Source organism: Sciurus vulgaris (genome assembly GCF_902686455.1).
Source record: "Sciurus vulgaris genome assembly, chromosome: 4".
In the NCBI taxonomy this organism is placed as follows: domain Eukaryota; kingdom Metazoa; phylum Chordata; class Mammalia; order Rodentia; family Sciuridae; genus Sciurus; species Sciurus vulgaris.
Window position 1 is genome coordinate 58,710,073 of NC_136464.1, and position 15,602 is coordinate 58,725,674.

Consider the following 15,602-nt stretch of genomic DNA (forward strand, 5'->3'; position numbering starts at 1 on the left):
TCTTTATAGATCTTAAGAAGAACTAGGCTATCTTTCTAAATATCCAGTGCATTCAGTTTCTTAGTTAATGAGGTGACCTCTATACTAACTAGGATCTAAAATTTCTGATAGTTACGGGTTAGATGGGATGTATTTACACTGTTCACAGAGATGAAGGATTCAACAATTAAGGCTCAGGCAACTCAAATTTTTTTCCTTGTTGCAGTGAGAGTAAAGTATTATTTTGGGGTTGAATTTGATTAAAATCTACTTTCTGCCTAAGTGTCACTGAAGATATTTCTTTTCTATATCTATGAGTAAAGAAATTTCAAAGTCCACACGAGACCATAAACATATGACGTGTCTTCTTGCATATATCCCCCTCCCCTCTCTGGTCTTGAATATACTATGGAACACAAACTTTAACAAGAATTTAATTGAATTAACTTAGGACTTTGGGATTGCCATTTCAAACTGGTAGTGTCACCCCAAATGCTCATAATGACTAAAAAAGAAGAGAATGCAAAAACAGAGACCAAAAGATATGCTCATTTTGGAGGGTTCATATTTGTCTGTTATCCTAAAGTCAATTCATTTCCATATAAAGTATGGACAGTCTGGCAGGAGACAGTTCTTCATTGGGATCTGGAACAGTATTATGGAGTAGTAGTTCTGAGCCAAGTGGGGAGCAAGAATTTACCCATCTCGTACACTGAGTATACTTGTTTACATTTTAATTTTTTTTCTGAATATTATGATATTCTAACACCTTAAAAACTTTCTGATTGGGGAAAGACTGCCTGTCTCAGGGGCTAGGCAATGATTAGAGATAGCAAGGAGCTCAAGACGTGCCTTTGATATGTACAGACTAACCAATCCAGAGCCAAACCTCCTCCATCTGCCATTATCGCACTGCCTTAATTATCTGAGGGCCAGCTACTGGTCAACTAGGGACCTCTCCTTCAGCTTAGAGTCCTAAGTGATTATTCAGGCTATTCAGTCCAGCTCTGATTTGCCTTTCTCACAGAAACTCCTATAAAGAACACATGGGGCTGGGGATGTCACTTGTAGAGCACTTGCTAAGCAAACCAAAGGTCTGGGGTTCACCCCCAACACCATTAAAAAAAAAAAAAAAAGTCATGTAGTATAATAAATTTTGTTTTCCTCAGCCTCTCCTGTGTCTCCTTTTTTTTAAAACCGTAATTTTTAAAAATTTGTTCTAAATAGTTATACTTGACAGTAAAATGCATTTTGACACATCATACATAAATGGAGTGTAACTCTCATTCTTCTGGTTGTACGTGGTGTAGAGTTACACTGGTCATGTAATCATATATGCACACAGGGAATTCCTGTGCCTCCTTTTGTGGCTACACCTGGCTGACCATCTGATGACAGAACAAAGAACCCTAAGTCTAATACTAAAAACAAACAACCCAACAATTAATTGAGAATAAATAAAATTTTATTTAATGAATAAAGAAACAGTCCATCACATCCTCTAAATTACCCTTAAAAATATACAGGTTAAATTAACTACTGATTTTTAATTGTTATTTTTCTCTTAATTGCAACGTTTCCTAAGAAGACACAATCCCAACAAATCTTCAAGAAAGCAACAGTGTCACAGAGATGATGTGGTCTACCAGAATACAGTACCATATACCTTCTGAGGAAGGACATGACTTGTGCTCACAAGCATTTTTGGCTTAAATGATCACTGATTTCTAGTTTCACAGAATGTTGTAACATGCGTGATGCAGAGGAACAGGAATAAAAGCCAAGGTACATTCATTACTAGTAATAGAGGCGAAATATACAACTGACACAATCCACACATTTTAAAATGACTACCAGAGTTGCTTTTCCATTAAGAATTCAATAACCAAAAAAGTACTTTAGAAAATAAGTTGACTCAAGCTTCCTGGGAAAGAAGCATACCATATTTGTGAGCCTTGTAGAGCCTGGTGTGTTTTCAAGTGGAAGAACTCATGCAAGGAAAGAAAGCAAAAGTGGTTAGAGGTGTCATTGATTCTGATTGAATGAAGTCAGTCGTGGGTGTGCATGCACATGTGCCATTTATTAACTTTCACGGGTTTGTAGTCAGACTTAATATAGCTGAGAATGCAAACAGAGACCAAAAGGTATGCTTGTTTTGGAGGGTTCAAATCTACCTGTTTTACTAAAGTCAGTTCATTTCAGAGTACAGTCACTGACAGGCTGGCATGAACATTTCTTCATTAGGATTTGGAACAGTATTATGGAGTAGTCCTGGGCTGCTTAAACCAGAAGGGAATATGGTAACTCCTTCACTATTTCTCTGCCTGTGGAGTCATCATTTCCATTAGTTTCAATCACAGAAGCAGGAGTGGGCATTCTTCTAGGCCATTCTGCCTAGCTGAAATAAATTCTCCTGGAAGCCAGGTACAGCAACACACTCCTGTAATCCCAGTGGCTCCTGAGGTTGAGGCAGAAGGATCGGAAGTTCAAAGCAAGCCTCAGCAACTTAGTGAGGCCCTAAGCAATTTAGTGAGACCCTGTCTCAAAATAAAAAATGAAAAGGGTTGGGGATGTGGGTCAGTGGTTAAGTGCCCCTGGGTTCAATCCCTGGTACAGAAACAAACAAACAAACAAATAAAAAAACAAAACTCCTGGAATCTGCTTGCAGAAAGCAGATAGGATATTTCTTAAATTCATTTGCTCTTCCTCCAGATTGAATTTTTTATTTTGTTGTTGGAGACTGAATCCAGGGCCTTGAGCATGCTAAGCACAGGCTCTATTTCTGAGCTACTACCCCAGCACCTATTTTTAAAATTTATCACTATTATTATTATTATTATTTTTATACTACATACTACCTTGGAAGAAGAAAATTCACCATTGTGTGAATGTTACTCTTCTAAGGAAAAAGAAAGTGGGAGGGCAAGAAAGAAATGTGATCAACTATTTACTTTGGAGTTTTTGTTTTTGACAGTGTCTTGCTAAATTGCCCTGCTTGGCCTCAAACTTGAAATTTTCCTGTCTCAGTCTGGGATTACAGGTGTGCTCTACTGAACCCAGCTGAGAAAGATATTTTTAACATTTTCCTTGGAATTAAAAATGGCTACCCCTTTTTATTGGAGGGTCTCTAAAGTAAACTCTTAAGTATTTAGTTATCCTACTTGCCATTCTGGGAAAAACTCAAGTGTTTGACTCATCTTACAGTTAAAGAAACAGAGACCCAAAGTTAAAGAAAAATTGGAGAATGGGTCTGAAATTCATTTGAATTATCAAAGTTCCCCTTACAATTCCCCTTAGAATTCTTAGAAATAAGTAGTTCCTATTATGCAGATTTTTATCTCAGGGAAGAGATGAAGGGAGAAACTTAGATCAAAGAAGCAATGCTAAAGTTTGCAAAAAAGTAAGTGAAAATTAATCAGAAAGGATATTTCTGAAATCAAAATACTGAAAGGATAAAATTTAATTTACCAATGTGTTAAAAAATACCATTGCATTTGAAGTTTTTTCATTTGAATTCTTTTTACTCTCCTTAAAATATACAGCAAAACTTTCTATACTGGATACACATACACACTCAGTGATCTTTTGTAGTGACTACTTAGCCAAGGTGAATATGTAGTTCACTAGATTCTTACACTCCACTTGTGGCAAAATTACCAAAATCTGTCTTTTGTTTCCAGATAACTCATTGAATCTCTGTTGAAACATCAGGTTCTTTGGGATTTTTAAAATATTGAGCAATTGGCTTTTATCATTCTCATTGCCAAACTATTATTTTCAAATATGAAGACAATGTATGTTTCTCATGGATATCAAAACACTGTTTATTGTAACACAACTATACTCACATTTCCATTTCCAGTCTAAAGTGGTCAAATGGTTCCCTCTTTAAATCCTATTTTTTTGTGTGTGTTTGTTTCAATTAGGAAGCATTTAAGAATGAATTTTTATCTTAGAGAGTTGAGGAACATTCTATGAGATGCCTTCTGCATGTGCTGGATATTTTAGAAAGACCAAAACCCAATTGTTTTTCTGTAGCTCTAGAGTTATTTTAGAGGTTATAACTCATGTAGTAATTTATATATTTTGATAAGGATAATTAATTTAAAAAATCACTTTGTGCCAAATAAATGTGTACAACTCAAAAACTGGTTTAGTCATCATTGAAAATTAATCTGTAAATTAGAATTATTTCCTACATTTTAAAGAAAAATGAGCATTTGGGCTGGGGTTGTGGCTCAGCAGTAGAGCACTTGCCTAGTATATGGGAGGCACTGGGCTCGATCCCCTGCACCACATAAAAATAAATAAATAAAATAAAAAGGTATTGTGTCCATTCACAACTAAAAAATTTTTCAAAAAAAGAAAGAAAAATGTGCATTCAGCCTTAAAATATTTACCATTTAATAATATTGAAGTATTTTAATTTTTCTTATTAGGGAAACATTTTCTATTCACTTACATGTTAAAATCATCTAGCAAATTAGTGTTTTTATGTCCCTTATGCAGCAGCCTTTTTTTTTTTTTTTTTTTTGCTTACTCTTGGCATTTATGGCACAATTCTCAGAGGACTGGAAAGTGTGGTCTTTCTCTATTTCTTGCAATTTCAAGGCTATTGTTCTTCAGAGTTTGACGTGGCTATTATTTACACATTAAAAAAAGCAGCTTGTTCGTGGTTCTGTAATATTAAGCATGCTAACTAATATAATTAGACAGAAATAAGAGGTGCACATATTTTTAACCAATATGCAATTTTTTTTGCACTGCACAGATTTTTTAAAAACACAGTATTAGCAACTCTTAAAGCATACTGATGACTATTGCATTGTCAAAGTTTAGAAGATGCTTAGCATTCTTCAAGTAGTGCCTCAGTATTAACTCTTTAAATATTAATCCACTTAAAACAAGAAAAGGCCTTTAATGGTGGGAACTACTTTGACAAGCTCTATCAAAATCTAGGTAACTGTTCCTCTTACTGGTAAGGCGCATTGGTTTTCAACTCAGTCATTAGTGGAAATACTTTAAGTTCAGGTTACCCAAGGACCCTGGAAGAGACCTTACAAAAAAGCCATTATGACTATATTTACCTATTCTTTTGGTTTCTTTCGGCAGTTTTGTTTGCAACCAACTTATAAATAGCCCATATGCAACAGACTCAAGATCCCGGCTTGGAAGATTCTTTGAGAGGATGTGTGGGAAAAGGGAGATGAGAAGAGACTGTCGTCAGCAAGAACAATTTAGGTATCTGACTTAGTTTCCTATTTTCCCCTTATAGCCTGATTCTTTAAAACTCCGCCAGCAATTCTATTAGAAGTTCATGGGAGTGAGAAAATAGCTGCTTTAAAAAGTGCAGCACCTCTGCGAAGTAAAAGACCCTCAAGCATTTAGAAGCTGTTCAGTTGGATGGCTTTTTTCCAAATACCAGGCCTAGATGCATGGAGCTGGACTTAGGTCATTGTGGAGCAGGAAACGCTAGCAGGCTTTGGGGAAGCAGTGAGGGGCTGGTTACAGCTGTGGATTATAGAACACAAGGCACAGGGGGCCTGGGGAGAAAAACACAGAATGGGGGTGAGATGCAGAAAGGACCATGGACACTCTTTAGCTTTGACACATCACAGATAATGAAAAGAAGGAAAAAGTCTTTCTTCTCTTACTGACTGCTTTGCCTAGATTCTAGTGCTTGGGTCCATAACCAAATCGAGTGTAACAAACATATTATAATTCAGTCATGAATTAGATGGTCTTTTCTGGATTCACTTTGAAATCTAGCACTAGGTGATACATGTGTAGGGAAATATGAGTTTTGAACAACCGAATTACAAGAAAATGTTTGGAGGGCAATCTACATATTGTTTGAGGATTATCTAAATGAACCTGTCCCTACAAAAGTTGACTTTTGACTCCTCTGGGAATGGTATGTGTCATCCAGAGCCCTTGCTCTACTGCTGCTGGTCTTTGATTGTTTCATTTCTCCCTGGATGCCTTCAAAAGTTAAGTGAGGAATAAAAAGAGAAGGATGCATTTAAACCAGTTTCACTATTTGGAATTCTGATTCTTTATTTCCTTCCGATTCTCATTTCCATGAGGAACCAAGGAATGAAGAGCTCTTCAGTTGCTCACAGAGAAAGGTGCTAATGGGATTGTATGGCATTTGAAACAATGGGCCAGGTGAAATTGTACTGACTTTCCCTTTCTCCCTGGGCCATTTTTGAACAACTTCTGGGGGCTTCATGAATTCTGCATGTCTATTGAGGGAAGCACAAAATATTAGGGTTAATATGGTCAACCTTTTTTTAGGGGAATTGAACCCAGGGACACTTAACCACTGAGCCACTCTCCAGCCCTTTTAATATTTTATTTAGAGGCAGGATCTCACTAAGTTGCTAAGTTGCTGAGGCTGGCTTTGAACATGCAATCTTCCTGCCTCAGCCTCCCAAGCTGCTAGGATTCCAGGTGTGCACCTCTGAACTCAACCTATGTACTTATTTCTATACACACTGCATGTGCAACTAGGGTACAATATATTCTGTACAGATGTCAACACTACAGCTTTATGCCATCTATATTTCTTTGAATGTTTCTGTGACCAAATCATGGAAATAACATGATGTGTCCCAACCTTGGCTGCTCATTGGAATCAATTGGGCAGCTTTATAAACTAAAATGTCTGTGTCACAGCCCCAGAGCTTATGACTTCATTAATCTGGGTGTTGGGATTTTTAAAAAGCACTACAGGATATTCTAATTGTGCAGCCATGTTTAAAATCACTGTGTAGACTCAATCATTTTATGTAGAAACATACTGACTTTCATTGAATTTTAAATTTGATTTAGGTCAATCAACATTTATTGAGTGCCTACTCCATATAAGACACAAAGGCAAACTCTGACACAGTCCATACCAACAAGTAACTAAAATCTAGCACAAGCAAGCAAGAGTGGGCTAGGGCAAGGGGAGGGAGCAGTAGGTTTCTAACGTCTGTGCTCTCTATAAAATACTATAAAAAGAAATCTCTTCCTCCAGACCCAAGAAATTCACTACAAAGTTTCAAATAAATTATCCTGTTTGATTGGGGGATGGGGAATCAGGAAACATTTCACAGAGGGAATGGAAGGTTGGGTTTTTTTGTCTGTTATTTCCACAATCCCAGAGTGCTGGGGACTCAAACCTGGGCCTCCAGCATGAGAGGCAGGAACTCTACAAGATGGGTTATATGGCCTGCTCACAGAGGGAATGGCATTTGAGATTTCCAGAGGTGGAGATTAGGGAGCCACCCTCTTGGTAGGAGGTGGAGAGAGGCAGGTGGATGGAGGGCAGGGCCCTGTGTGGGGTTGCTGCTGCCTCAAGTGGTGAATGAAAAGCTTTGGGATGGCATTGGGGTAAGCTTGCATACCCTCAAACAGAACAGCTGGTACCTACCTGAGTTGGCTCCAGGTAGTCTTAGGGGGTTTGTAAATTAGGGAATAATGTCAGTAGAAGAGTACTTAGGGGAGAATGAGGTGATGTTGGGGTCTGGATTGGATTTAAGTAGAGAGAAGCAGCAGGACTAGAGTCAAGAAGAACAGTTAGAAGTCTCTTATATTGAAGTTAGAAGCATTGAGGAAAACTAAGAGTAATAAAAGTCGGAACTGGGGGACTTCAGGGGAACGGAAAGGAAGGCCTGAAAACAAGAAGAATAATAGAATTAGGGTGAACAGGATTTATTGATTGACCAGACAACGTAAGGAAAAAACCTTGGATGTTTCTTATTTAGATTGTGAGGAATGTGATGCCATTACTAGAAAGCATTAAGTTTGGTTGAGGAATGGTTTATGAAAGGGAAGATGATGGATCTGATTTTGGACATGTCTAAAGCAAACATGCACAGTGGAACTAAAATTTCTTATTCCAAATAACTCTTATTGTAATTGAATTCTAATAGAATTATTTAAAGCAGGGCACTGATGTGTTTCACACAGTGGTTCTCAACAAAACGGGATTCTACCACATATGTGCCTATTCTTCACACATATAGCATTGTGTGGAACAGTTTGGGGTTGCCACTGGGGTGGGCTGCTCTGGGCACCTAGTGGGTAGAAGCTAGGGATGCTGCTAAGTATCCTCCAATACACGGGTCAGTCCCCCTCCACAATAAATTATCCAACCCCCAAGGTCAATACTACCCAAGATTAGAAAACCTACTTTAACATAATCCAATAGCTCAAATTTCAGGAATTTTAAGGTTCGCTATATTTTGGGTGAGACAGCGCCATCTAGTGGCCAACTGTAATACTTATCCTAGAAAGAGGACTGATTAAAAATAATTCAGAAAGCTAAGACATAGAGAGATGAAGAATATCCCTCCATGGGAGAACGGTCTAGGGCTTACAAAAGTATATGCAATGGGGATGTCAGGTGTACAATCCAGAAGCAATCTCCGAGTCATAAAGTACTTCTTGGCTATGAGAATTCATAATAGATACTGACACAGAAACATTTTACGGGATATACAAGATGCATTCTATTTCATTAAAGTTTTACTACTGTTACAGCATACATTAAAAAGGAAACAAAAACCTAGTAGTTCTGCTGAACATAGTTGATTGAAGTCTTTATTTCTCACGGATACAACCTATGGCATTTTTTAAAATTAAAAATCAAGACTAAAAATAGAGATTTTTAAAGTTATGAAAAAAATAGGATGAAGAGAACTAAAACCTTTTGTTTGCTAAATAACAGATCTTTGCTTCATGAAACATCCACATGCCTTAAATATTACCCCTTCTATTAGATTGCAAGCTTCTAAGGGCAGGTCTGTGTCTTATTCATATTTTTGTATTTTCCACAGTATCTACCATGGTATCTTATATAGAGTAGACACACGAAGGATTTTTTGAGTGAATGAATTTATTTTTATTCTGGAAATTTCTTGCCTTGAAGCAAAGAAAGTTTCAAGCTTTTCTAAGCAATGACTATTTCTAACTCACTTAAGTAAGATGCCCGCTGAGGGGGCGTGACATAGAGAACACCAGAGATTTGAGCAAGGGGAATCAATAACAGACACCTCCAATTCATTTCCCTGGTGAGCCTGGAACAAAATATGCTGTGATGACAATTCCTAAGGCAGTTTTTGGACTGTAGATTCCTGTGTCTAATAGGTTCACGCATCCAGCAAGTGTTGGTTGCCTGTCTACTTTGTACTAGGTACTTTTCTAGGCACTAGGGATATCACTGTGATCTTAAGTCTAAAAATTCCTTAAATTAAGAGGGAAGTTTTGAATAGGTGGTTTAGAATAAAGATGTCCATTTCCCTTTCCCTCCGCTTTCCTGGTTAGTGTAATATTTTCTATGTAGAAAATGCTACTTGAGCAATGATCTCAAAGCAGCTCACAGCTATTAGAGACCTCTCGTTCCACAACCACTTCTCTGCTGTGGTAAATGGAAAGTCAGCACTCTCCCATCATTTCTCATCTTGTCTGCATCTCTTCCTTCCTTATTGCCTTCTACACTTCCAGACGTTTGAGAGGGAGTAGGAACACACTGTGTGGTATTTTACAAGCAAATGATGAAGACAATTCCGGCACATTTTGCAGGTGGCAACTACAGCTTGTAGTTTTTAAAGTGACCCTGTAGAAGGTTTTTTTTTTTCTTTTTTCTCCATTGGTTTATTAACAAAACCCTTTAGTTTCAGAGTCTAGAGATGCAAAGTCAGAAAGAAAAAAAATCAGTCACCATTCCAAAGCAAATGGTGCAGACAGGCTGCTGGCGTCCTGTTTTGGCCACAGAATAAGTGCACAGTGCAACATTGAATGTTCAGGTGAATTTTTTCATATCTCAAGCCCATTTTGGCACCTTATTATATGGCTCATATACACTCAAGATATGCAAATCAAAAGTTTCACCACACGTGAGATTTGTATGGTATGATCTCCTAATGCTAAGTGAGTTAATGAGTTCACCAAAACTACTACTATAAATGTAACCAATGAAAGGTGACAGTGATGTCCCCACCTTTTTGATTGCCGGATGAATTAGTTATATCCTAAGGTCACTACTGTCTAACTCTCTCAGCCCAGGCATATGGCCCCTAAATTGCTCCTAGTAGGGCCTAAACATCCCTAACATAATGGGGACAGGGAGCATGCTCGTCCTTTCCCAAAGTAGTAGATGGCAGCAGTATGACATCTTTGGTTCATCTGTATTGCTCACTCTTTTGTTGGAATCTTTATGAGGCACAGCCTTATAGCTCCCCCTCTCCTGAGACTGCAAGAGTCCCAGCCAACTTATTCAAAGCACTTCTTGCCACAGGTCCAGCAGCATGGGAACTCACTCAAATCCAGTTGCTTAGAAACTGCTGTGACTGGCCCTTACTTCCCTCTCCACAGTCTGCCCCCTTACACAGCAGGCACCCAGACATCTTTAAAGTTCATCACTTTCCACTACACTCCGAGAAGAGCATGAATACACCATTGTGCTTTCCATGGAGGAAAAGGCAGAGAAAATGTCAAGTCCTTTACTGGTGAGAGATCCATAGCGACTGCCACTGGGCCGGATGGACATGGGTGCTGGGATCTGCTGGTGCCACTGAGCTGGAAAATGGAGCAAATAATGTGTTATGATCAAAGGTGTACAGCCTGGCCGGTACACCCAGAGGTGCACTCTGTCCTCACTCCAATGCTCCCTTTGAATTCTTGGTACAGCTTTTAAAGCTATCCAGATCTGAATTACATGATTTGTAAAAGAAAGCAATAAAACATTCCCTGCCAAGAACAGAGAAACTGGGCTGGTGACCTCTTAAGACTCTAATTTCTAAAACCTGTAATTCTAACTCAGTAAGAGGTTAGAATTCTTGTAAGAAGGAAGAGTGGGTGACTCGGGTGCTTTCTCAAAATGATCCCTTCTCACTGACATGGTATGGAATCTGCTAGTGGCTGTGTACAGAGGATTGTAGGCTCACAGAGGAGGGCACCTCCATGAGATGGAGACAAGAAACCTGTGGCCACAGAAGTCAAAAGATGGGTTTGACCCTCAGGGAAGCACCACCACCCTAAGCAGTCATTACCTACCTACCCACCCAGAATCCTAATCAGGTTCCATGAGTTACAGCAAGAAGACTAAAATGTAACATATTTAGTCAAAGCATGGTTCAGGGACAAAAGAGAATTGATTTGAGTTTGTATGTTCACTAGGCACTATTCAAAGGAAGGCTTGTTTTTAGCAGGCACCATTCTTAGGCTTCAACATGGCCTGAATAAAATACCTATCCCCATTGAGCAATTCCAGTTACTATTTCTGATTCAGAAATTACCAAGTGCTGGGCACGGTGGTGCATGTCTGTAATCCCAGCAACTCAGGAGGCTGAGGCAGGAGGATGGCAAGTTCAAGACCAGCCTCAGCAACTTAGTGAGACCCTGTCTCAAAATGAAAAACAAAAAGGGCTGGGAATGAGGCTCAGTGGTAAAGAGCCCTTGAGTTCAATCCCCAACACCAAAAACGAAACAAAACAACAATCAAAAAAACAAAAAACAAAAACAAAAACAAAAAAACACAAAAAACTAGTGAGCAATCTCCTGATTAGGTTTCTGGGGACCCTGATGTGGAGAAGGGGGTATACTTGGTGGTAAACACTAGGGCTCTGGGTCCTAGGAGGTTGTGCCCCTATTTAGCATTCTGATGTATAAATTGGTCCTCTGCTGATTTCATTATCTGTAATCAGTTTTTCAGACTCAAGTTCCTCTGAGTGAATGGAGAAAATCAAATTTGTAAAGTTATAACACTGAAAGGAAAACTTCAAGCAATTCCACTTTAAGAGCATCTCTTTTCCTTACCCCACTAACTCTGCATCTTAACTAGACAATAATTATCAGCATTAGAATGGAACTTTGACCCCCAAACTTTTGTTTTTGGTGCTGGGGATTGAACCCAGGGACTTAGACATACTAGGCATGTACTCTACCACTGAACTACACCCCAGCAGCACTTGTTCCATTTCTTGGAAGTGTGGTGGTGGTGGAGGAGGAGAAGGGGGACTGGGAAATGATTCTAGCCTAAGGCCTCCATCATCTTCCCCACCCCAGGACCCAACAGAGGAAACAGCACCTCCTATTGTAGGCGCCATGAAGGACAAGAAAGAGAAGGCTAGCTGGGAACTCAGCCACTGGAGGGCAGTGTTGAGATAAGTCATCTGTTTCAGGTTTTATAAGTTGGAGACCTACTGCCTTCTAACCCAATAACACTTAGCTTAGACTAAGAAACTTATCACTGGCCTCTTTCTCCCTGTACTTTTTTCAGTTTCCTTCACAACTAATTTTCTTTTCAGTCAGGGAAAATAATTAGAGATCTATATCATTCCTCCAAAAATGAGACATAGGGAAAATGGCAGATCAAACCCCCTCCTGCATGATACTAAACAAAAGGGATACCTGTTATTCACCTGTAAATAACAAAATTGCTCTTGTTATTCTATTAACCATGTTAAACAACTCATGAATGTGAAACTTATTGATCTAACCAGTTATTTAAACAAAAGAAAAAAAAAAAAAAGGAAGAAGAAGAAAAAAGAAGCACTCTTGGATTAAAGACTATGACTCCAAAAAATACCAGTCAATGTCAGAGAGTTAAGGAAGAGGAATACAGCATACAAAAACATTAATAAAGATTAATTTCTTAGATCCTTTGAGAATTAGGAACATGGCTCAAGGGAATACATGAAGACCTGGGTTTGCTTCTTAGCTGTAGTCACTAACCCCTCCCTTTGAGTTTCAGTTTCCTCAGCATTTAAATGAAGGTAACAACACTTATAATAATTTCATGGGCCTGAGAGGACCTGAGGATACCACTGTTATTAATTATGTTACTATTCAAATGTACTTATCCTGAAAAAATGATTTTAAAGTTGCCCGTCACTCACAGATGTTCAATTGATGACATTATACTTACCGTATATATCCAACCTAGCAGTGCATGACACGATGCCAGCTTCATTTTTGGCTGATAACGTGTACCATCCAGCATCTGATTTCTTGGCTGGCTGAATGAGGAGGCAGACATATCCTGTTGTGTCCTGGTGCATACTGGAGAAAAGAAAGATCATACCCATGTTTTAATTAGGTGCAGAAGCATCTCTGTCAAATTTAGGGAAACTCCCTCTCTAAAGGCGGGGGAAAAATGGGAAATTCAGCTGAAGGCAAGCATAAAGCAAATTTGAAGGTTAAAAGAAGCTACAAAAGATCAGCAATGAACCTTGTATTGCTAAGGGGAGGCTGACAGCCATCCAAGATGCTATGACCTGTGTCTGTGCTTTCCACTGCTCCAACTCTACCAAAGTTTACTCCCCATCAGGGGACCGCTGCTTTTCACAGCCAAAGTCCAGAACAATCTCTTTTCTAAACGAGATTGGAAATTTCAGTGAGAACTTTGTTAAGAAGCTGTGGGAAAGCAAACCAAAATGAGATCCCAGGGGTAGATGGATCTGCAGCAGGGAGATGGCATTTCCTAATGTGACCAGGGGGACACGTAAGGAATTTAGCTTAATATGATTGAGGAAATCAGCCTGCTTTTTCCTGCTAGTTTCTGTACATCAGTAGTTTTCAACCTTGGTTACACGTTGGAATCTCAGGCCATACCTCAGGAAAGTATATCAGAACCTCAGGCTGGGACCCAAGGTGAGAAATTCCCCAGGTGATTTTGATATGCGACCATGGATGGAGAACCATGTGGCCACTTGTCCCCTTCACCCCTGTTGCTCTGGCCTCCTTCATATTGGGTTCCAAGTCCCTTTGGAGACTGCCACAGTTCATTTACTGGGCAGAGATAATAGCAATAACTTCTTGAGTTTAAAGAATAAACAAGTGTGTTCCTTTTGTTGAAAGCTATTTATTATTTGCAAAGTAATAAGACTAAATAAAGCCATAAGAAGTATAACCAAAGTAAAAAAAGAATACCCATCACAATCTCACCACTTTAACACATTGGCTACCTTCACTTTCTGATTAATGAATTTATTCTTTGAAATATTTCTTTACTAAACTCTTGTTGAATACTCTGTTGGGCACAATCCTGGATGCGACTGCCTTGAGTGCTGAGGGTGTAAAGATGAAAATGACAAAAGTTCTTTCTATAGAAGAGTCCCTAAGTTTAGTAGGAAAGAAAAAATAAGAGATAAATAAGTAAAAGTGGCGATAAATAGAATGCAACACATGACAGAGTAATGACGTAGGAAAGGTGTTTTGGGAACATAGAGGGAAGGTTATTTGGGGAAGTCCCTGGCAGTAAGGAGGAGGCGTGAAGATGTTCAGAAGCACAAGCATATGTAAGATTAAGCTACAGAAAAAGAACACTGCACCAAGACCAGAGATGAGTAAGAAGAGATTACTTTTAAAATCCACTTCATAAGTACTAATATAAAACATAACCGATTCATTTGTGAGAAAGCTTCCCAGAAGATGTGCTGGAGTTATTCTAAAAGGTTGAGGTTATTCCAGCAGCTCAGGAGGCTGAAGCAGGAGAATCTCAAGTTCAAAGCGAGCCTCAGCAACTTAGTGAGACCCCCCATCTCTAAACAAAATACAAAAAAGGGCTGGGAATGTGGCTCAGTGGTTGAGTGCCCTGGGTTCAATCCCCCGTACCAAAAAGAAAAAAAAAAAAAAGAAAAGAAAAGGTTGAGGTTGGGGATAAGGCTGTTCCAAGTAGTGGAACAGTTTGAGCAAAGACACTATGGTGTGGGAGAGAGGTGGCATGTTCATTATAGCCAGGAGAGGAGTGTACATGGTGACCAGCAGGTGGGAGGCCTAGGGAGAAGGCAGGAGAGAGAGTCACATGTACATGGTAAAGGGTTGGGATTTTTCCTTTCAGGTGATGGGGAACCATTGATTTATCTTAAGCTGCAGGTGGTGTAATCAGTTTGCATTCTTAAAAGATCACTCTGACAGTGGTGAGGAGGAGAACTGAACAGGGCTTGTGTCTGGTGTCAGAGACACACCAGGATGCTGTTGCTTCAGTTCAGTGAGTTGAGGTGACCACAGAGGAAGTTTCATGCACTTGTTCATTTGTTCTCTATAAATTGCTACCAGTAAAAGGCATGGTGCTGGGTGTCATGAGGAGTCAGGACATACAAAGATAAAGGAGATGTGGTCCCTGTGCTCAGATGCTTGCCGTCTAGCAAGGCGACACAAAATGAAACCAACAACATTAACAATGATGGCTGTGTGCAACAGTGTGTGGCAGAAGACGGGCTCAGTCCTGAACTACAGAATTCAGACCCAGTCCTGGACTGGGGAGAGGAGGAGGAGGGGCACTGCTCCTCCTAGGGGCCAAGATTTTGAATTGAGCCTGGGAGGTCACAGGTACTAGGGAGGTAAATTGTAGTTGGAGGGAAGAGCACTCAAAGAAGAAATGCCATGAGTGGAGACACATAGGTGAGAAGGCAGGGATGCAGAAGCCACAAATACTTACTAATGTGTAGGACCTTCATAAATTTATTGTATACTTTTAAACTTAAAAATTGAAGTTTTAAGCGGGTGCAGTGGCGCACGCCTGTAATCCCAGGGGTTCAGGAGACTGAGGCAGGAGGATGGTGAGTTCAAAGCCAGCCTGAGCAAAAGTGAGGTGCTAAGCAACTCAATGAGACCCTGTTTCCAAATAC

At 39.5% G+C, this 15,602-nt stretch overlaps 1 protein-coding gene across 2 annotated transcripts in view; it reads right to left on the bottom strand.

The window, feature by feature from the left end:
* Positions 1 to 8,484: 8,484 nt before the first annotated feature.
* MYPN (myopalladin) overlaps positions 8,485 to 15,602 on the bottom strand; it is an 87,690-nt gene continuing 80,572 nt past the window's right edge. Inside the window, exons 19-20 of one of the 2 annotated variants that reach the window (XM_079135742.1) lie at positions 12,899 to 13,032; positions 8,485 to 10,548 (exon numbers count right to left, since the gene is read on the bottom strand). In XM_079135742.1, the coding sequence (XP_078991868.1) occupies positions 10,379 to 10,548; positions 12,899 to 13,032 (304 nt within the window). In that variant the 3' untranslated portion in view covers positions 8,485 to 10,378. Of the gene's footprint in view, positions 10,549 to 12,898; positions 13,033 to 13,082; positions 14,090 to 15,602 lie in introns of those variants that run through there. The other variant, XM_079135743.1, reaches the window with a different exon arrangement.